Source organism: Patagioenas fasciata, chromosome 14 (genome assembly GCF_037038585.1).
Source record: "Patagioenas fasciata isolate bPatFas1 chromosome 14, bPatFas1.hap1, whole genome shotgun sequence".
Classification (NCBI taxonomy): Eukaryota; Metazoa; Chordata; class Aves; order Columbiformes; family Columbidae; genus Patagioenas; species Patagioenas fasciata.
Window position 1 is genome coordinate 10,404,985 of NC_092533.1, and position 22,409 is coordinate 10,427,393.

General features: G+C 43.1%; 1 protein-coding gene across 4 annotated transcripts; it reads left to right on the forward strand.

Moving 5' to 3' along the window:
* The first annotated feature begins 5,223 nt into the window (after positions 1–5,223).
* On the forward strand, positions 5,224–22,165 carry VDAC1 (voltage dependent anion channel 1). 4 transcript variants are annotated; one of them, XM_065849197.2, is made up of 10 exons: positions 5,233–5,336; positions 11,295–11,382; positions 11,859–11,928; positions 12,471–12,520; positions 13,494–13,646; positions 13,737–13,789; positions 16,479–16,706; positions 19,705–19,855; positions 20,330–20,387; positions 21,204–22,165. In XM_065849197.2, the coding sequence occupies exons 3-10, from the start codon at positions 11,862–11,864 to the stop codon at positions 21,293–21,295; spliced, it is 852 nt and encodes a 283-aa protein (XP_065705269.1). In that variant the 5' UTR covers positions 5,233–5,336; positions 11,295–11,382; positions 11,859–11,861; the 3' UTR covers positions 21,296–22,165. The 4 variants fall into 4 exon arrangements, with proteins under 4 accessions (XP_065705272.1, XP_065705268.1, XP_065705269.1 ...); XM_065849200.2 differs by lacking the exon at positions 11,295–11,382 and having other exon boundaries at positions 5,224–5,336; positions 20,330–20,391; XM_065849196.2 differs by lacking the exon at positions 11,295–11,382 and having other exon boundaries at positions 5,224–5,336.
* The last annotated feature ends 244 nt before the right edge of the window (positions 22,166–22,409 follow it).

Below are 22,409 nucleotides of genomic sequence, written 5' to 3' on the forward strand. Positions count from 1 at the left end.
TGCTTGGTGTGTATTTATCACGTATTTATCTTACATACCGTATCTTCACTGCTTCTATAATATTGTTTTCAAGACAAGATAATCATGTATATTTAGAAAATACTGTGACTAGCACAAACTTTGGTGTTGATTTTCCCTTTTCCTGAGAAGGCTGCTGAATCCTTCGACATCTGTAGGAAAAAAAAAGGTATGCTAGGAAGACAGGACTTTAGCTTTTATTCTCCAAAGCTGTCTTTGATACCTGCAGTCACAGCTGCTTGCAGCGATGCCATGCTTGATGCCTCTGTGTCACTCACCGCTTCCCCATGCTTACTGACATTGTCCACGCTCCGTCCCCAAAGAGACAACTACTCCAGACAGCCTCACCCAACATATTAAACTTCCAGCTCTCCACAAACAATTTGAGTTGTAAAAGCCACAACACCTGTTTTGCTGAACGCAAGGCTGAGGGTGCATATAAGGTCTTTTCCAACCAAAACAATTCTGTGACTCTGTATTACCTTCCCCTCTCCCCTGCCCGGGGAGCTGCTTGTTTGGCTCTGCAGTGTGAAGATGAGGTTACTGAGACCACAGGAGTTTGTGCTCCTGCGAACAGCTCTGTTTGAAGCAGATCACTGGTCCAGGACAGGTGTGAGATACAGTGTTGAAACCTTAGTGACTTTTGTTCAGAGCAAAAAAGGAAAACATACAGTGATGGAGAGGCTCTCAGCTTTGATTGTTGGTGGTTAAGGGAAATAAAAACACAACCCAAAGGGAGTGAGCAAGGAGTGTAATAATGTGAGGTCGATCTCTGTTATTTCTCCGAGATCAAAAGGAGCTGGGGGAGTTTAGCTTTTATTACATTCCCCTTTCGTTTTCTGCTTTTTGGCTTTCTTCCTTAAGAATCAATACGGCTCTCTCTGGGCTTGTAACACCCCTGCGCCCCCCATCCCTGCCAAACCCAAGCTCACGGCAGATGGTGTTGGGCAGCGCTGGGGTAGCCCGCAGGTCAGGGATGCCCATCTCTGCTCAGCCTCCTGGCTGCACTTCAGTAGAAATGCTAAAAAACCTCTTCTGCGCTTTGAACTGGGGTTTCTCCCCTTGGTGAAGCTCACCTTGCCATGTTGATGAAGGCAGCCTGTTCCAATGCCCGACAACCCCTTCCAGGAAGAAATATTTCCCAATATCCAATCTAAGCCTCCCCTGGAGCAACTTGAGGCCATTTCCTCTCATCTTGTTACTTGGGAGAAGAGACCAACACCTCCTCACTACAACCTCCTTTCAGGCAGTTGTAGAGACTGAGAAGGTCTCCCCTCAGACTCCTTTTCTACAAGCTAAATAGCCCCAGTTCCCTCTTTTCTTGTTCTTGGAGATCAGGAATAATTCATTTACACTGGTTGAGGTAGAAATTACAATGATTTACAAATGCCCCATGGGGCACTGGAGCTGTGCAAGTATCCCTGATGCAGCGCTTGCTGCAGCGGAAACAAGGTGTCCTCTGCTTTGGGCCAGCAGGCAGGAGGGGCTTGTTTGGAGCAGCGAAACCTCATTAGAGTTCTTAAGTGTAAGAGATATGAAGATGTGTTTAGATAGTGTGATAACAAACAATGAGGCATCCTTGCTTATTTTATCATTCCATCAGCGTGTTCTTGGCTGATCATGAATGAATTCGTTGCAAGTTAACAAGATGAAAACATTTTTGTTATTGAAGAGGGACAATTCAAACTCTACCGAACAAATACATTCTGGATCTATGGCTAATGAGTTTTTCAGCTGTTCACACATCTTGTGTGTTATGAATGATGCTGCAGTTGAATTAGGCCTAGCTGTTAATGTAAAATGCACCAGCTGCAAATGAGAACCAGGGTGATTTTATTTCTCACAACTTTATTTTAGGCAGCTAAGTTCTTTTATGAAGCAGAGAGAAAAAAATGACAGTTTCGCATAGTTTAGCTGTATAAATGTGCTTAATGAAAATAGTATTTACTGATCCCGTTTTATGAAGAAGTTGAATCAGCAGCATACTTTGAAATGGAGAAGGGCTGATTCTCCCACCTTCTCACCACTACCTGCTGTACAGAACAAGTGTAAAGCTGCACTCGGTTGAAGAAGCCCCATCACCATAACCTCATGGTTTTGGTACTTGCCGTGAACCTCTTGACTTTGGTTTACTCCCAGTTCAATCGGTATGAAATAGTATCAGAACCAGGATCACGGCTATATCCATTAGTGATACAGGACAGAGCTTAAACATAATCCTGTGGTTGACACGCAGGTTTATGTAATGAAGGGTGGGGCAGTTCCAGATTTCCCAGCAAACTGGTGTTGAATAAGGCTCTCTGTGTGCTCGAGACCTAACGCTTGTGATGGCAAGGAACATTGAGATAGACCTTCTATGTGCATTATTTGTGGCATTATTATTTGTCAAATCTATTCTGATGGATTCCCTTTTATTCCATTTTCACCTGGTAACATAAATTAATCAATTACCAAAACCTGCCAAAATAAGAGGTAACTGACATTTAGAGCATTTTGGTGATTTTTATACTGTTGAAGGAGTCTCTAAAATTTAAACCAAAGTCACAAGCACAGATTTTTCTCCCTTGAGAACAGCTAGTGTAATCCTTTGGTTCATCTGGTGCTCACTAGGGTAACCTACAGCTCATAGCCTGTATGAAAAATAAAGCCCAGCAGGGCAAACCGAACGGATGCTCAGTTCCATATGAGGCGATTTGCTGCCATCTTTTGGTAGATACATGTTCCAGAAAGTAATGAGAAATGATCTCTGCACACATACTAAACATCTCCCTCTGCTTGTTCTTAGCCCACCTGCAGCTGCCCCAACCACACCACAAGTCCTTTGTGGTATAAAGTTCTCCTGAGCTAAAGAAAGGCTGTAGGGAACAGGCTGCAATATCTGCATTCCTGCAGGTAATAAAATAATTTTTTATGCCTGGAGGTAATAAAAGGATATATTTGAGAGGACAGGGTGGCAGCGGGCACAATGCTAGGGGAGGGAGGAAAACGGGGAGGCAGCGCTGTGTGAATCACACTCCTTGTTGTGCAAGTGCCCTGTGCAGAGGGCGAAGAGCTGGCGTTGCACTTTAGCAGGGCACAGGTTGAGGAATTGCTGCTTGGGATGAAAGTGCAGCCTGTGGCTGAGCCAAAGGGATGACAGAGGATGTCCTGTGTCCCTGCTCCCCTCTGGGGTCCTGCCTACGTGCTAGCAGCCCTCTCTCTTCCCTCGCTCCTCTGACTCTTGGGTGGTGGGTTCAATGCACCCTAGCAGAAAGCTGCCCAGCTGTTTTTGCTGGGCTGGGTTTTTTTCATGGGCCAGCGAGTGAAATCAGCCAGGGCAGGCTCTGACAAGCCCCAGAGCACTGGGGAAGATGGAAGGCAGGGGCTGCTGTGAGCAGCAGATCCGAGAGGTTGGCCAAAGCTGACACTTCACCCTGATTTCAACCCTGTGCTCTGGTTACGAAACTTGCATTCATAGGCTTGCCTTGGCAGCTGGATTGACAAAATGACTGTGGTTAGAAGTAACTCTCCAAATTTGAAAGAGACTTCTTGTTTCTGTTGGTTCCTATGCTGGTGGCAGACTGTACACTTTATTTTCGTATGGAGTTGGTATCAGGCACAATCACTTCAGCCTTTGCTGCCACAGAAGCATTTCCAAAGTCTGTGTGTGGCTCCACGCAACCCCTTCCCCTCTACCACCCATCATGAATGCCAAGAAATTCCTGAGATCTCACCGAATCCCACATGCCGCTGCATTTCAATGTTACTGGTCAACATAAAGTTCCTTGCAAGATTTATTTAATTTGAACCCTAATTTGAAGTTCACAAGTGCTGTGTGTGTGTGCTCCAGTCACGCTTCTGAGCAGGGTGACACTGAGCTCTGCTCCTGGCTTGTGCTGGGGCCGTGCACCCATCACTGCTGCGGTGCAGCCCTGCCACAGCCATGGGAGCGGTGCCTTTCTGGAGAGATGCCACTGGGAAAGCAAAGGCATGAGCCAGGTGAGAGCACGAGTAGGGAAACTGCCTCCCGCCATCCATTCCCACTGTGTGAGGGAGAAAGAGTAGGAAATAATTCAAGGTAAAAAAAACCAACCCAAAACAACGACGAGTTCTTGTGGGTGGGATGTGAACTCTTAGCAATTATTTGTTTTTCTAATGAAAAGGCTGTTTTAGCCAGAAGGGTGGCTATCAAGAACATCAGGAGCTTCCTGGGTGGGATGATTCTCCTGTTTATCTTGTGGGTGATGCTCCAAGCTCTCCAGGAGTCTCCAACAGCGAAGGAGCCGTTTTTATATCTCATCCTGAGAGCAGCGCAGCTTGAGCCTCTGTTCCTCTCCGATAGCAGAGTGCTCCCCACCTGACCTTGTCACCAGGAGAATTTCATTACAGACTCAGCCCCAACTTCCCCGGAAGTCGTGAAGGCTGAGTCATGTCCGAGTGGGAGTTATGAAAGATGTAAAGCTCCCTAGTTCACTGGGGCATCTCTGCACCCTGCGGCTCAGCCCTGCCCAGGCTCACAGCTGGCCCCGTCTCCTTCAGAAACTCACCATCACGCAGGGCTTCACCTGCTCAAACTCTCACCACTCTTGTCTCAACAAGAATATCAGGAATCATAGAATCATATAGAATCATCAAATACCAGGTTGGAAGGGACCACAAGGATTATCTGGTCCAACCTTTCTTGGCAAAAGCCCAGTCTGGCCCAGCACCCTGTCCAGTGTCCAGTGTTGGGGAATTCAGCACTTCCCTGGGGAGATTATTCCAATGGCTGATTGTTCTTATCAGGAGAAATCTCCCTCTTGTATCTGATTGGAATCTCCCCAGGAGTAACCTGTACCCATTGTCGCCCGGCTTTTCCATGGGACTCCTTACAAAAAGGGACTCTCCTTCATCGTAACCACCCTTCAAATACTGGCACACGGGGATGAGGTCTCCCCTCAACCTTCTTTTCTAGGTAATTCTAATTTAATGAATTCTGACTAAATGAGGAGCTTCCACCAGAGCTAGGGACCCGAATACCCAGGTGCTGCAGGTGCCCTGGGTGTCTCCGGGGCTGGAACCGGCACATCCCGGGGATGCTGTGCCCTGGGGCCGGTGGGCTCCCGGTGCCGGACTCGGACCCGCTGCGGCTCGTTGTCCCGGTGCCGCTCGGGGGAACGCGGGACCCCCTGTGGGCACCGGCCCCCTGAGGCGGCCAGGCCCGGCCCGGCCCGCCCCTCCCGGCCCCGCCCGCCGTCACGCAGCCGCCGCCGCAGAACCCGGGGAGGCGCCGGGCAGGGGCAGCCGCCGCCGGAGGAGGCCAAGGCGGGAGCGGGCAGCTACCGCCGCGGTGGGGGCAGGTAGGGCTGAGGCGGGCGCTGGGGGGTCCTGGGCATCGTCCCCTCCGAGCCGCAGCGTGGGGGGACCTGCGACAGCCGGTGGCAGGTGACGGGTGGAAGTGGGGGAAATCTGCAGCTACCGGGAGGGGTTTTGCTATCCGCGGCCTGGCAGAACGGGAATAACTGTTTTCGAACGTCATAACGGGCATTATGAAACGAGGGCCTGTTGGCGAGGCGCGGGTGGCGGTGGCCGCGGCGGGTGGCCGGGCGGTTACGTGCGGTAAGGCGGGTGGCGCTGCCCGGCGCATCGCGCGGGGACCCCGGGGAGGCCGGAGCCGCCTGGGCGCGGGCCCCGTGACGGGGATTCAAAGGTCGCTCGGGCGCGGGGGCGCGGGCAGGTCCTCCGCGAACGCTTCCGCAAGCGCGGAGCGTTTGTCGCGTGCCCGGGGAGCGAAGGTCGCGGGTGGCCGCACCTGCTCGGGTTGGTGACAACATCTTGGCCACCTCGCTCATCCGCACCGCTGGGATCTTCTGCAGGTGGGCACATTCATCCTGACTTGCACCCAGACCCCACCCCAAGCAGCCAGACTGATTTTTGTTTCATTTTGCTTATTCTCAAAATGTAGTGCTTTACTTGGCGGGGCGGGGGGACAAGTAATGTCGGTTTTAAAAACCCTGGAGGACTCGGTTTTGCCCTCCCGACCCAGCCGCAGCGGTGCCATTGCCTCCATTCTGCCTCCTCCCAGCCCTTCCTGGGAACAACTCTTGCTGGAGGGTGAAAGACTCATTCGGTCTTTGAGCATTTGTAGGGAAAGGAAAAAAAAAGTAGCAAATGTTTCTGAAAGCAAAGCCGAGCTGACTCATCTATACTGACTGACGCAGGGTTGTGTCTCTGGGGAATATTTATAGTGATGCCAGCTGAAACAGATCCCATCTCGTTTCTTAGACAGGATCAAAGGCGTGTTGCAGTTTGTTTTGGTCAGTGCAGTGGATGGTTGAATAATCACCTGTCTCGTGGTATTTCAGCTATGAAATTTTGGCATAGTTCCTTCAAAAAAGGGTTTTTGCACATCTCAGAGTAGTCCCTCCCCCCCGGACTCTCCATTGGAGGTTTACACTGATCCACAGTCTGCATTTCCCTGCCCACGTCTCAGGTGGCGGGGGCCTGTGATGATGTGTGGGACACCACTGTCGGTTGCCATGGCAGCAGGCGTGATGTCCCCAGCCCTGGGTGCAGTCAGGAGCACAGGGTGGGCACTCCTGGCTTTGACATCTGCTGCAGGTAGAGCAAAACCCATCCACCAGCTCCCCAGCCTGCGCTCCAGTTGGTGAATGCTCCTTTTTTGTGTTGGGGAGCAAGGTGGCGAATTGTGCTGGAAAACAAAAATGCCATTTTAATTATTTGCTCCCATTGATCTGGCGTTGGGTGTTCAGCAGTGGGATTGGGAGTGAGGGACATGTCCCTTTTGAGCCCTGCACCTGCTCACCTCCTCTGCAGATATTTGAAAGGAACACATAGTTAACCTGAATGTTTAATTAACAGACAGGCTATGTGGGTCTTTCTTCTTCCCTTGCAGTTTTAGTAAGTACAGTAGCTACAGCAGGCTGCAGTATCCCCCAACTTTGTTTAATTGATACTTATATGTGATAGTTTAATGAGGGGTTTCTGTATAATGTTGTCATTCTTAATTTATACCAGTGCAATTAAGAGGAGAGTCTTTCTTTAATTCCATAAATATTAGTATAGGTGAAATAATAATATTTATATATGCTTTTGAGGTGTTTGTCTCCTCTGTGCTCCAGCATTTCTTGGGCTACAGAGACAGTGCATAAACCAATCTTTAAAATCTAAATATGCTCCATCATCTTTGTGGTTCAAAAGCAAAGCTGCGGTAGGAACGCATGAAAGAACCTGTGGACTCAAAATGCTAAATTTTGAGTCATAATGGTGCATGAATTGTATGATGTACCAACTTGGGGCAAAAAGTGCTGTTACGTATTGTGTCCCATGATGCAGAGTATTTACAAATCATGTACTTATACTGGCTTTTCATAAGACTTGTGAATGTGCCAAACTTGATGTTTGACCTCAGTGGGACTACTCACATATTTATGGATAGGTGGGATTTTAAACCTCTGCAGCATTAGGCTTTGAATCTTGTTGACCATAAAACCCAAACTGTGGAGCGAGGACCAATTGGCTCAGCTGTCAGCCTGGGACGTGGAGGGGGGACGAGGACAGGGACACCAGTGCCATGTGGAGAGAGCTGGGCCCTGTCCTGCCATCGTGGTCTATTTATTGGTACCACGTGTTGGTTGGGAGGTGACACTGCACAGGCTGTGGGCCCAGAAAGGTGCTTAAAAGTTGGCTCATACCAAGGAATAATTTTTCCTTTAATTAAAGAGATAAATGAGAAATAATTTTTATTTTATTTTTAAGTCTTGAGGCAAAAGACCCTTGTGTGCTTTTTCCCCATGCAGACAGACTGTACCTGCTCTCATAACCTGATGCTGTTTGTCCCTCCCAGCTCACATGCCGGTGGGATGTGTCAGCTCTGCAGTTACTGTCTTTTCAGGGGTACTGCTTGTGGAGAAGGGGAGCTGAAATGCTAGAACTATTGTTACCATCAAGAAATGACATACAAATTCAAATTTATTAGGAAAAAATGTGGCTAGAGTAAGGTTAAACCCAACCTTTTTATTTTCTTAGCGTTGAATCTGACAGACTCCTGTTGCCTTCATGGGAATTTTGTTTTTATCATGGATTTTATTCTTATCTTAAATTTTTAGATTGCTCCTTCCCCTCATGTGGTATCATGAAAATGATAAGTCTGTGCAGGGAAACTTTAGCTTGAGCACACTAAGAGAGTTATCAAGCAGAGAAGAGTTTTCCTTTGGTTGCAGCCAGTTCTTACATTTGCCAAGGGCACCCTGAGGATTTGCTGCCTGTTGGGCTGATTTCGATTTAATTCCCCAGAACTGCATCTTAGAGTGAAAACTTTGCCATCTGTGACACTGGCAAATACTCAACTTTGGCCTGCTGGAAGTGCTTTGTCTTTAATGAAATCTTCACCAGGGCTGCTCCTGGGTCCTATAGCCCCACAGTCAGCTTTTCTCCTGGTGACAGATACAAATCAGGTGTTTGTGGTGCTCACAGCAGCACTTTCAGCTTACTCCCCAGTGCAGGTTTTCTTCAGTCATGACTTACAGTACAGTATTTCCTACTCAAGAAAAGAAAAATATTCTCCTAGTTAGAACATGTTTGGTATATGCTGCTTGGCCTGCTGCGGTACACACTCACTGAGCTATTTGCACAGTTGGACAAGGATAAAAGCCATGAATTTGTTTCAGCCCTAACCTAATCTGAGTTAATGTGCTGGGATCCCGCTGGTGAAAAGCAAGGGCACTCGGCCACGGCCATTCCTTGATCCTTTAAGAGTTTGAATCCTCGTTAAGCATGCTTGTCTTACAACCCGCACTCGCACAGGATGTAATCAGTTTTGTTTTCCATCTGTTAAACAAGAGGCTTCTGATTAGCCACTGCAAACAGAAATAATTATTTTTGTTGTTGCTGACAACAGCAAAGTTCACCATCACCTACCCAGCTCGTAGTGTTTTCTATACTGGACAATTTTAAATACCTTGCTCTGTGTGCATTACATGATTTGCCTTACAAGAAGCAGGGATTTGGCTTTCAATATTGTCCCTTAATTATAGTAATTGCCTAAGGGGAGTTCTCAGTGTCTCGCACTGTCCTGCAGCCCCAGCCCAGACTGCAGCAGAGGAGCCGCCTGTCACAGCTCACCCCTCCAGCGAGCCTGGCCGCATCCAGGGGAGATGCACAAATGTTGGTGGGAGCAAAACTTGGCTCCAAATCCAAACCAAAAGCATACAGCATTCAGTTTCTTGAAAAATATTTTGATTTTATGAAGTGACTCAAAGGAACTTTTGATAAAGTTTATCTGATAGATTCCAAAGTGCAGCTGGCTGCGTTATCTTTCAAAGCTAATTTGGTTTTCAGATGCAGGAATTCGTAACATTTGTAATTTTCGATGATGCTAGACACAAACACACACAGAGCCCTCTGAGTCCTCCCATCCCTCTCCTGAGTCCTGCCTTAGCTCTGGCTTTAGGGTATGATCTCCTAGATGGTCACTGGCTGCTGCTGCTTACAGGGACTTTAGTAAGGAGCAGAAGAATTACTTTAAAAAAATGTGTTAATACTTGGTTTTGGTGTGATATGTGTGTGGTGTTTTTGTCTTTTTTAAATTTAGCTATTTAGCTGCATACATATTTGGGGTTGCAACTTATTACTGAACTATACCTGGAAAGAGATCACAAGACTTCTTGGTGCATCCAGGTCATCTCCACAACTGAAGCTACATCATAGTGTGGTGCCCTTGTATCCTACTTTATTTATGTTCTAAGAAGACTAATTGCTTTTATTTAGCCACCAGATCTGTTTTGTTCCCTCTAGGACAGGGATTCTTCATTTATGCCATAGAAATATCCTGCTTTAACAGGCAGCAACTTGTTGGATGGAGTGCTTGAGGCGCTGAGCGACTGCTGAGACTCCCTCTGTGACAGTCGTGGGGCCGTTTGCTCACCCAGAGACCTGCACCCGGGTCTACAGCCAGAGGGATGATTTGGAGCATCCCTCACTTTCAGAGCCAGCTGTTTTGTTTGTGGTTTAAAGGAATCGTTTTCTGCTAACACTGAATAGTCTGGAGTAAGGATTGGCAGGCAATTTTTTAAGCATTTGCATGCTTAAGTAATAAGCTAGTGATTACTTTTGCATAACCAAAAAGTTTGGGAGTATGGAATTTTAGTGCAACATCTGGTATTGAGAGGACCAGCTTTGTTAGTATGATTTCTCTCTTTTGCTTCTTAAAAATTATGAAATCTTGTCTATAAAGACAGAAGGTGTACATCATTTCAGATTGACTTTGCTTCCCTAGAACAAATTACTGTATTTGGGTAAGAAAGTAGATTTGTTGGTTTGTGCCTCACAGGATCCTACTTTCTTCTCATATACAATGAAACAATTTTCTCAGTGGCAGAGAAAATGGAACACATTGAATTTCTTGCAGGAAGCTAATGAACTAAGAATGGTCAGGGTCTGCCAGGAGATGGGAAAGTGAGGACACATGTGGCAATGTCGGCATCCCCACTGAAGAAAATGTGATGGAGAGAGCTTCCCGGGCTTTGCAGAGAGCTTTAGTCTGCGTTTGATGGCTGGAGCAGGGTTGTGGCCACCCCTCCTGACTGCCCAACATCCAGTGTAGACTGGAATGAAGGGCCAAGGTCAACTGTATGAGGTTCAACAAGGCCAAGTGCTGGGTCCTGCACTTGGATCACAACAACCCCATATATCAGCACCAGTGTGGCCAGTGGGAGTGGGGCAGTGATTGTCCCCCTGAACTGGACACTGCTGAGGCTGCCCCTCAAATCCTGGGGTCAGTTTTGAGCCCCTCACGACAAGAAAGACCTTGAGGTGCTGGAGCGAGTTCAGAGAAGGGAACGGAGCTGGGGAAGGGGCTGGAGCACAAGTGTGATGGGAGCGGCTGAGAGACCTGGGGGTTCAGCCTGGAGAACAGGAGTTGGAGGGGAGACCTTCTGATCTCTGAACTGCCTGAAAGGAGCTTGGAGCCAGGCGGGGTCGGGCTCTGCTCCCAGGTAGCAAGTGACAGGACGAGAGGAAATTGCACCAGAGAAGGTTGAGGTTGGTCCTGGGAACAGTTTTTTCCTGGAAGGGGTTGTCAGGCATTGGAACAGGCTGCCCAAGGCAGTGGTGGAGTCACCATCTCTGGAGGGATTTAAAAGATGCGGACACGAGGTTGTTAGGGACATGGTTTAGTGACAGTGTTGGGTTAACAGTTGGACTCGATGATCTTAAAGGTCTTTTCCAACCCAAACGATTCTATGATTCTATCCCTTCAGTCTTAATATTTCTCAGCAAGCTCTTTTTTTTTTCCTCAGTTCATGAACTGAACAACACTTAGAGGTCAATGTCTAAGGAGACATCTTAACCCATTAGCAGCAGTACCAAAGTAAAAGAAAACAGAAGGTGAAGAATGATTATTTATTGATTTTGCTAACGTATGTGATATCCATTTGCTGTTGTGGATTAGGGGGAGAGAAATGCTCCTGATGCTTGATGCCTCTTCTGTCTACATTTCCTAAGTCGATGACTTGGGCCCTTAATGCATAAGAATACATAGATCTGCTGCAAGAAACAGGAGAAATGTTTCTGATAAATTGTTTTAAAAAAATAAGTTGTTCATTCATGCAGTTATACTGATAACATGTGTATCTCTCTCTCTCTCTCTATATATATATGTATATACTTGGTCTGCAACCTGTTTATCAGCCTCACAGCCTCAGTGACAAATGCATGGTGATTGCTTCTGCTGGCTAATGAGCAAAATCAAATCAAATTGGCTGAAATGGGATTAGGTTTCTTGTTGTATAAATTAATTAAAGAAGTTTATGAACATTGTAATTTCCTCTTTTTTTTTTTTTTTTTTTTCTGTTCTCTTCCAGAAAATGGCTGTTCCACCTAGTTATGCTGATCTGGGCAAACCTGCCAGAGATGTTTTCAACAGGGGATTTGGTAAATAAAGCCAAAATAAATTTAGTCTTTCACTGTGTACCTGATTCCCGAAACTGCCAGGATTTGATTATTTCTCTCTTATAAATATTCCAATAATTTCCATTAGAATCCAGAGACTTTTCTACTGTAGCTTCACCTTGCCCTTGCTGTCTGGAAAGGGAGGCTAACTTCTTTTGACAAAATTCTTCCTGTTCCTTGTGTGTTTTATTTTGACTATTTCCTTATATCATGAATAGTATCATTGATGTCAGTAGGTTGCTTATGCTTATGAATAAAGTGCTGCTCAGTATGAACAAAGACCTTATTACCTAATTTGGTCCCAATTATATTGCTGAGGTCAGTAGGATTAATCAGTCAAGTGCTATCTGAAGTGAGTATGAGCTGCGTAATCTGCTTCATAAAACCACATGGTTTGATAACTGTACCCTTGGTTTATTTTTTTAATAGTTCACAGGATTTTTAAAAGGGAATTTTAAGAAATACATTGGAAATGTTTTTCAAATTAACATATGTGTAATTAATACTTTTTCCTTATCTTGTAGGTTTTGGTTTAGTAAAACTTGATTTGAAAACAAAATCTGAAAATGGACTGGTGAGTTTGGAAAGACATTGAAATCTAAAACATCACAATGTTCTTGTGTTTACTGGGTATTTCTTTCTAAAAGTCAAATCCCTTACTCCCTCCTTAACATTTTATAACCTTACAAGTTACTTTGCATTTATAATTTCTGTGTAATACATGAAACTGTGCATAAATTAGAGTAGAAGACACAATGAAGGGCTCCTTCGCAACTGTGGTAATTACTTACTATTAAAAAAATGACGTTGCTACTTGAGGCCATTGCCATGGCCTGTGCTCGGAGGACGCGTCAGTGCCTTCCTCTTGCTTTACTGGTTTGAATGAGCAGAAATACATTGGTTTCAAGTTCTGAGAGCTTGTGCTCCCTTGTTGGTTTCTTCCTGGAAAGGTTTTGGTTTAGCTTTGTGCTCGCACAGGGCACAGACTCTCAGGGGCTCTCTTAATGAGCATTTCAGAATAATGTTTTGTCGATAATCAGTTTTAGAAGTGAGCCCGCACACAGTTGTGTCCTGTGGTCAGAATTTCAGAAAGTATCCTTTCTAAATGTGCTGTAGGCTCTTTTTCTTACCAGTCTCTAAACAAGTGTAGCTACAATGTAGCTATGTATTGGAGCTAATATTCAGAATATCTCTATGAAGCATTTGCAGGCTTGCATGCCAATTCACCGATGCAGCTTGTACAAACCAGCACCTAATTCTGTGTTATTTTGGTAAGAGTTATCTATGTTCCTGTCCCACAGCCATTCCCTTAGCAGGCAATGCTTTTTCTCCCTAACATTGACATTTCTTGTGGGGCAAGTGTGTCTTGATATTAGTGACTAGCAAACGTGTTCTTAAATCTTCTGAGAACTTAGCAATATTGAATAATGTCACAAATTACAATGACTAATATGTTCTACAAGTATTTGCCTACCTGCAAATATATATATATATATGTAAATAGATATATATTGTGTATATACATAATATTTATTTTTTCCTTTTAGGAATTTACAAGCTCAGGTTCAGCAAACTCAGAAACGAGCAAAGTTAATGGTAGTTTGGAAACAAAATACAAATGGGTGGAATATGGATTGATCTTCACAGAAAAGTGGAACACCGACAACACACTAGGCACTGACATTACTCTTGAAGATAAGGTAGTTTTTGGCTCAAAAAATGCAATTTACAAATTAATGTATGACAATCTCCAATTATGAATCCAACCAGTGAATTTATTTTCTCTTCAGCCTGCACGTGGCCTGAAGCTGACCTTTGACTCCTCCTTCTCTCCTAACACCGGGTAAGAAGTGAGCAAGCTCAAGTGACAAAAAAAGGCATTTTTAATTTTAGTTCTTTACTCCTTCTGTCCCGAGGTATTGCAACAGTAATAATCAGCCTATGCATTATGAAATCATGTACACCTGATTTAAATCTTAGTATTAGCAATCCCTTTTTAATCCTAAGATATAGCAAACGAACTTTTAAATACAGTAACTTGACAGTTATGCTCAGAATTAGGGTGAGAAGAAAAGGTTTTGTTTGTACCCCTGTTGCTTATTTCTGGCCATGTCAGAGGATGAGCTACTGTGAATAAAAGCGCTAAACGAGTCAGCTGTAATGCAAAGCCTAACAAGCTCCGGGAGCCAGTTGGCCACAGCTCTAATAGGTCGACACAGTAATTGGGCTCTTCTCCTGAGCTGAATTTATCATCTGAATTCCCGCTGGCCACAGCGTGCCTTGGTGGATGAGTATTTCTGACACAGCGATTGGATGCCACGTTTTATGTGGGCCAGAGGAATTAAGCAGCAGCTGTAGGTCTAGATGTTGGTTTATTTTTTTTTTCCCTGATTATCTTTTTGCAGGCAATGCTGCCAGTGAGTCACAATATTCTGCATGTTAGCTTCGCAGAGCAGCACACTGCTGTCACCTGCCTCCAGTCCATTCCCAATTCTACATCAACTAAATATTTTTTGTATTTGTTAACCTGAATAATCTTTAGTGTTTGTTGGTCATTATTTCTTAGCTGGTAGTGTTGTCCCAAAAAGGTGGCATTGTTACCTGATGTGCAGGTATCAATCAACTCACAGGGTTGCTTTACTCACAGTTCTGCACAGAAAGGGGTGCTAGGCAATCTTTTGTGAAGCTGGCATACCAGGAAATGATTGCATAATACACTTGTACATTTTCATTTTATGACCACTCCCAATATTTACACGTTTCCGCCTACTTAAAAGTCTATTGATTTGAACTTTTCTCAGCTCAGTTTAAAGGTACAGTAAATGTAAAATCATCTACATGTGCTCAGCGAGTGTAGGGGTCTTCTCCTGGAGGCGGGTAGCCTTCGATGAGGAGGTGTGTTTTTGCATTAAAATGAGTGTATAATGAGGGTAGCTCACCAAAATTTCACAGTATACCACTAGTCTTTGCCAAATTTCATGGTTTGTTACTATGTACATATTCTTCAAGTTTTATTTCTGGATTTGTCCTTCAGTTTCCTCTCATAAGTAACCAATTCCTTGTTTCTTTGACTTGTATCTTGTTTTATGGTCCGCTTTGTCCTTCTGTAAAATTCCATTAAACTTAACAGAGACTATCAGTAGGTTCCTTAAAAAAGTAAAAAACAAACTGTACAGGAATGACAAATTACAGTTCTACAGCTATTTCTTAGGCACGTCACAGGCACTATAGTATCTGAGTTATAACAGTTGCATTGTGGGACTGTTATAATCGGAATAGATTGAGTGAGATTCAATCCTGGTATGACCTGGTTTAGGGATGCATCGTGTTTGAATATAAGACACCTTCTCCCTCTTCCTTCCTACTTACTGGCTGTGACGAGTCTTTCAACAGGGCAAGTCATATGTAGGAGTGCCCCGTGTTAGCTTGGCTCTGTCCCAATTGACCTTGGTGGGACAGGTACTGCTGACTTCTACAGAAGTTGCAGACAAGCTAAAGCTAGTGCTTTTGGCACTCTTGCTTTTTATTTCTGGTTTTGCAAAACACATGAAATTCCTGAGTCTGAAATAACAAAAAAGAGAGCAATCTCTATGTGAATCTGATACAGCGTTGAAATAGTTCTTGGAGACCATTTTTGCTAGCTGAAGTGGAAGGTTGATTTGAAATTTCAAATTAGCCTGACTTTTCCAGAAAGATATCAGTAAAAGATTTGGTCAAACACAGAAGACTCTTGTAAGGTAAAAAGAAAGAAATAAATCTTAGATAAGAATAGCTGAATATATTAAATGCAACTCTCTTGCCTTGTGAGGATCTGAACCCTTGATATAAACGGACCTGAGGATAGATGGGAGAACACTGACCTGGCCAGTAGTATAACAAGAAACAAGTGACGCAGGAAAGTTTATTTCTGTGTTAACCTGGCAGCCTTTCTCATGGCCGTAACCATTAAACTTCATAAAGCATCCTAGGGAGAGAAGGGGGTGTCAGAGCCGCTGAAGCAGCCTCCTTCCTTAGCAGCAGAGACTTTCCCTCAGGATGCTGGAGGCAAAGCAGTGATTTCTTGATGTCTGTCACAGTAAATTAAATTACCCAGTTCACTAGGTTTTTCTAAAAATTATTTGTTTGGGACAGGCCAACTACTATTCACTTTCCTTGGCAAACTTGAAACTGCTACAGGTTCCATTCCTTCCCTGTCTCTACCAAACTTCCAAACCCATCAGATTAGTTGATGAGGATTTGTTTTTGTCACCTCCAATCTGGCTTATTGTGCCGCTGCTTTTCAGAGCACAGCCCAGAAGTGCTCACTGGGGTGTCACACCACATTTTATTACTTGATTGCAAATAATTCACTGTAGCTGAATGGGTTTTTTCCAAATGCGAAAGGTAAGAAGGTGACATACCATGTGGCTGTCCAGATATGTATACTTTGTCTTCAAGGACAATTACACTGATATTAAAGTAACTGATTTGATTGAATTGCTACCTATGAGCGTATCCGTTCAAAGTTATGAGATTATTTCTTCTCTCTTTAGGAAAAAGAGCGCTAAAGTTAAGACAGGATACAAAAGGGAACACATCAATGTTGGCTGCGACATGGATTTTGATATTGCTGGTCCTACAATACACGGAGCCCTGGTGGTTGGCTATGATGGGTGGCTGGCAGGTTACCAAATGAATTTTGAGACAGCGAAGTCAAGAATAACCCAGAGCAACTTTGCTGTTGGCTATAAGACTGATGACTTCCAGCTTCATACCAATGTGTAAGTATTGGCAAACGGGCATTAAAAAGGAATTTGAAAGGATTTTGCTGCTTATTAGAACAATGAAAGGGACGGAGTTTCAGCAGTGGTTAAAGAGGAAATGGTGGATTGGAAATTATTTCTTCATTTCAGATGGTGAGTTGCATTTTTTTTAGCTGCATTAACTTTTCTTCCAGTTATATGAGGGAATGCGTGATGGAAGGAGCTGGAACTCACTGAGCACCCAAGCATCCAGTGTCTATCCTTCTGACAGATAACGATTATTAGAGTCTATTAGTGGAGTAATGAAACAAGGGGTTTATAAAAATATTCTTCATGAAATAACAGTAATGCCTTCCTTCTGCACATATCAAAATTTAGCAAAATGGTGGTTTGAGCTGTAGATGAAAGAGTTAATGAGAGGATGAACGAGAACAGACAAAAGGGAATGAATGGAAGAGATATGGAGTGGGTTTGTTTTAGTACGGGAAGAGATACGGTGTAAAAGTTTCTTTTAGTATTGTAGCTCCTAATAATCTATTTACACAAGCATTTGTCCTTCCTGAATGCATGGGCAGTGGGAAATCAGGACCAAATTCCATGAAAACCTTTATTTGTCTCCTGTTCCTGTTTAAAAAGCCACTTACGCCTTTGGAGAAGACAGATTTTTAAGATTAGGCCTAATCCATTCCCTTGGGTAACTGGATATTTCACATGTAGCCGAGCCATTGCAGGCTGTTCGCATTTACGGGCTGAACAACTGCTCTGCTTTCCTGGAGCTCTTTCTTCAAAGACTTTCTGTTCTGTTTCATGCTGTTTTGCAGAGATCTGTTATAGGAAGCTCACATGGCTCAAAGAACAATTGAAACTTCACAGCCCAGACAGTCTGTTTGAAGGACTGCCAAAGCACAAAAATGTGGGCAGAAAAATTTCATCAAAACAATATGCGGGGTCCCCCTCCACTCAGTGTTAAGAGTTGTTCCTTCAAGCACAATGACTTTCAACTTTGTTATACTGCAGTAGTTCAAAACATTGTATTATTGGCTTTTGCTATAAAATGCTGTTACTATTATTACCCTTAATTAAAGCAACTGCAGAAAATAACTTTGTAACAGCAGCAGGTGCTCAGATTGGACTGTGCTGTTTCTTGGATTCCCAAGGGTCTGTTTCTGAGGTTGCTGTTATTGTATGTGGGTGATAAATCTTCAGGAGCACACAGAGTTTGTTTTTTTTAATATTCATACTCTACCAATTGACAGGCAAAATCATAAATGTGTGATATGGATAGAAATCTTATTTATTGATATTAATAGATTAGTTAGGTATTAGATGTGTTTCAGCTTTGAAATGTGTCTGAGTTTTTATATAACCCCAGAAGTAGCTGTGTGTGGTACTCCATCACTCGCCTGCTCAGCCATTGTATCCAGGCAGCACAGCGTTTCACAGGGGACGCTGTGGCAGAGCTGATAATGTAACTAGGTGGGGCTTGAGGCATTGCCTTTTGTTCCTGGCCGTTTCACAGACCAGCTGGGGACTTCAGGAAGTTACTTTCCTTAATGGGGCCTTAATATATTAGTTTTCAAGAGATGATAATGTGTTTTTAATCTGCATCTGAAAAGTGCTATTATTACTGTTAGAATTAAAGAGGCTTGACTTTTTCATTTTAATTATTTTTTTAAAATAATAAACAGTAACTAAAGAGAGGTAGAGCGGGATAATTTCTAGTTTTAAATATGGCTTTACTAATTTTTTAAGCCTAGCTTAGACCACACCCCCCCAATGTTGCAGGTGAAGACAGAGCTGTGTGGGAACCTTGCACAAAATCTGCCTGTATAACCAGAGCTCCTCAGTCCTTTTTAATCCCTCCTTTTCTTGAAAGCCAAGAACATTCAGTTATATGTGAGTTTCAGTCGTATCTGAAGTATGTATTGTAGTGTTTTTCTGGAAGAATTGCTCTACGAATTTCAAAGGCTGCTGCTATTGTTTGAACTTTTAAATAGGCACATCACTGATGTTTGTGCAGCTTATGAACTGAGGAACATCAGGCCAAAGGTGTAAAAGTGGAGAGATTCTAAATCTACCCCTATTTTTAAGGTTTGGCATGCTCTAATAATTGGAACAAGATTATTTCATAGTTTAGAAATAATCATAAGTATTTTATTTGCAGAGGTCTTCCTGTGGTTTAAAGCCTGTTTTTTTCAATATGTTTGTATCCTCTTTTAAGAAAATGAGTGAAAATGGAAATCCAGGTGCTCACGGGCTTACAAGGAGTGCAATGCTTTTCAAAGCCTTGTGCTCTTGTGTTTATGGTCTGCATGCTCTAACATTTTGCATTTTATTTACCAGACTTTATCCCGTGTGACATTGGTGTCAGTAGTAACTGGAATAGGTGCTGCTTGGTAGCCTTGGTAGGAGGCAGTCACCATTCAGCTGTTGGCCAGTGCTCTCTGCAAAATCAAATCAGTTTCGTTTTGGTTTCTAGTAGAGAGATATCACAGTATAGATGTACCATAAGGACTATTACAAATGGTAATTCGTTTGCAAATGCTGATAGAGTTGGACATTAAATTGACATCTTCACTTCTGACACAGTTCATCTGTGTCTGGTAAAAGCTCACTGCCGAGGCAGTGCTGGGACGGCTGCTCAGGGACCAGGGACACGTATGCCTGGGAAAATAATTATTTCAGAGATACGCAGCGAAGAATTAATCTCTTTACTACAAAGACTCCCACCGAGAGGGAAGGGAGAATTGGAAGCTGTCATTAGTCTGTTTTTGATAGTCTGGCATGGCTTTTTTTTCAGTTTCACAAATTGTTTGTTGAAATACAGTAACCATCAATGAATTTAAGCATTTAAAAAATGACTTCATAACCCATCTGGCCTAATGTCTCTGTCTTAGTTGTTACAGCGATATTAAATGGGTGTAAGTGAATGTTCTACAAATACAGATCTTTCTGTCAAAAAAAAAAAGATTGTTCTGGGGTGCAGTTTAATACCAGACTAATGCATTCCTTCCAGGAACGACGGAACAGAATTTGGCGGCTCCATTTACCAGAAGGTGAATGATAAACTGGAAACCGCCGTGAATCTTGCTTGGACAGCTGGGAACAGCAACACCCGCTTTGGAATAGCGGCCAAGTACCAGATTGACCAAGATGCCTCTTTTTCTGTGAGTGTGGACGGTTACGTGCATTTGAAAATAGGTTCTCGTAATGGAAACGCTGTCATTTGTCCGTCTCAACCACGACATCAACAAAGCTGGGTTTCGATGGTTTTGTGACATAGAGTTGGCACATGTATCTGTTTGTCCTGGTTTTGGCAGCATGAGAGCACAACTATTGGGTTTTTCCTAAAAGTGACACAGAATGTTCTATCATATTACTGGGCACTATTTTGAGAATTTTTTCATGTCAGTCTTGAAAATATTAAAAAATATGTAATAAAAACATTGTTTCCTATAGTGACTGTAGATTTACTGAGATTTTGGGTTCAAGTTATGGCAAAATTAACTCTAGATTTTTTTTTTGTGATTGAAAAACATAAAATCCTTTACCTGCTTAAAAGGTGTCACTTAATTTTCAAGCAGGAAGGACTTGGAAGAAAGATACTGAATTATTTACATATGGGTTTTTTTCCCTTTAAGGCTAAAGTGAACAACTCCAGTCTGATCGGATTAGGATACACTCAGACTTTAAAGCCAGGTAAGTCTATGCAGAAGAAATTCAGAATCAATAAGTGGTATTTTAGTCTGGAAATATCAAAGAGGTTTTTTTTTGTGAGAAAATGTGAACCATTTTGTAACGCTGCTGTTCCACTCGGTGAGTCAGTGATGAACTTTTCCAGGGACTGCTCTGTTGATTTTGGATGTCTGTTGGAAGCAGAATTATTAGATACCACCATCCACTGACCAGTCAGATGCTCTTTTGTGTTGATACAAAATATACCTACAATTAGTTGTTTCACAGATAAGTAAATATGATTTTAGTACTTTCAGAGTCTTCCTATTACTGAGTTTATTTTTGCTTGAAAATGTGAGTTTCTCAAGGTCCCCTGGTTCAGGAAGAGGACAATCTTACTGCTATAGTCTCATAAATCTGCTGCCAGAATACCAAGGTGATTGACATGAGATACTACAGTAGACAGGGCTTTGGCCCCTTCATACCTGGATTTTAAAGTGATTTAGAAAGGTAGATATGTATCAGGGTCCCAATTTTTCATAATACTGGACTCTAAAATTAGATTAATCAATAGACCAGCAGCAGTGAGCTAAGAGGTTTAATTACTTGGAGTGATAAAAAGCCGAATCTATCACCATGGTTTATTATAACTTCCATAATTCAGAAGGATTCCATGTCTGCAAAGTGCTTTAAAATTCCCAGTCCTTACAAGGTTCGCCGCCAAGTTACATTAACCTACCCAAGAAATCAAAGCAGCAACACAGACACTGCACTTCCTGACCATAAAGCTCATTCCAAGTTTTAACAGTTGTCTTTTCCCTCATTTTCTCTGTTTCACAGGTATCAAAATGACTTTGTCAGCTTTGCTGGATGGCAAGAATGTCAATGCAGGTGCTCACAAACTTGGTCTTGGATTGGAATTTCAAGGATGAGGAGTGATTCTACAATCGCTAATTTGAAAATACAGCATAGCTACCTTCAGAATATAGTGTACCTTTCAGTGTTTTATGTCTGGGATGCGAGTATTGCTAAGTATCAGTCCTGCTAGTCCGGTTTCAAGACAGCTAAGCTTTAAAAATGATGTTGTTAAAGAAGTGGAGACAAAAGCATAAAAATCCTAATTCCAGCCTTTTTTTTTTTTTTTTTAACGTTATTACCCATCACATCTGTCAGCTGCCACATGATAGGAAGTAGGAAGGTATTGATTACCTTCACTAATGTATTGACTGCACAAGAACTATCATAATGTGGTATAAAAACTGAGCCATTAAGAATCACAGACCACTATATTGTCCTGCTAATTCTGTAAGTAAAATGTTCTGACACTTGAGGTTTCAATTCATGGAATGTGCAGACTTGTCTGAAAAGGGATTATTATTATTCTTTTTAATTTTAGATAGGCATTTCATGATAGTTTGTCTTTTTTGGTTACCTTACACCTCCAGCTGTCTCCAGAATGCTTTAGGTTGTCCACCTTGTGTCAGTTGGTTGCGGAGGAGGTTTGTCGTGACTCAGCCAATACTACCTGTCCTGTGTTGTGGTTCCTTTCCCTTGCACTGACTGGAAAGCTGTAAGATGGGGCCATAATCAGGGAAGAGTCTTTCTAACTGCAATCACATAGTTGCATCACTAAAGTGAAAATGGACTTTTGTTTTATTACCACTTTTTTTTAGAAACTAAATGGGTACATTTTTAGAGAGTCTTCCATTTTGTGTGGAACTAGGCCCTAAAATGCTGTACTTGACACTACTAAAAATGGATACAAAACCCGATCCCAACTTGAATAAAATATTGAAACATCACCTTTTACTTTGGCTTTATTGTGAAAACAATTTCATATTAATTCTCAGCTCTAGAAGCAGACTGGCAACATCTCAGTGTGTATTTTGTACCACACAAGCAACAAATACTTGGTAGATTTAAGTTCCAGACATGGCCATGTTCTTAGTGGTCGCTAAGCTCTGGCAACTGCGCATATGAACGTGTTTGACTTGTTTATCTTTCATTGCAGAGTTCACCAAGTTGAATTACCTTTGTGTAAACAAA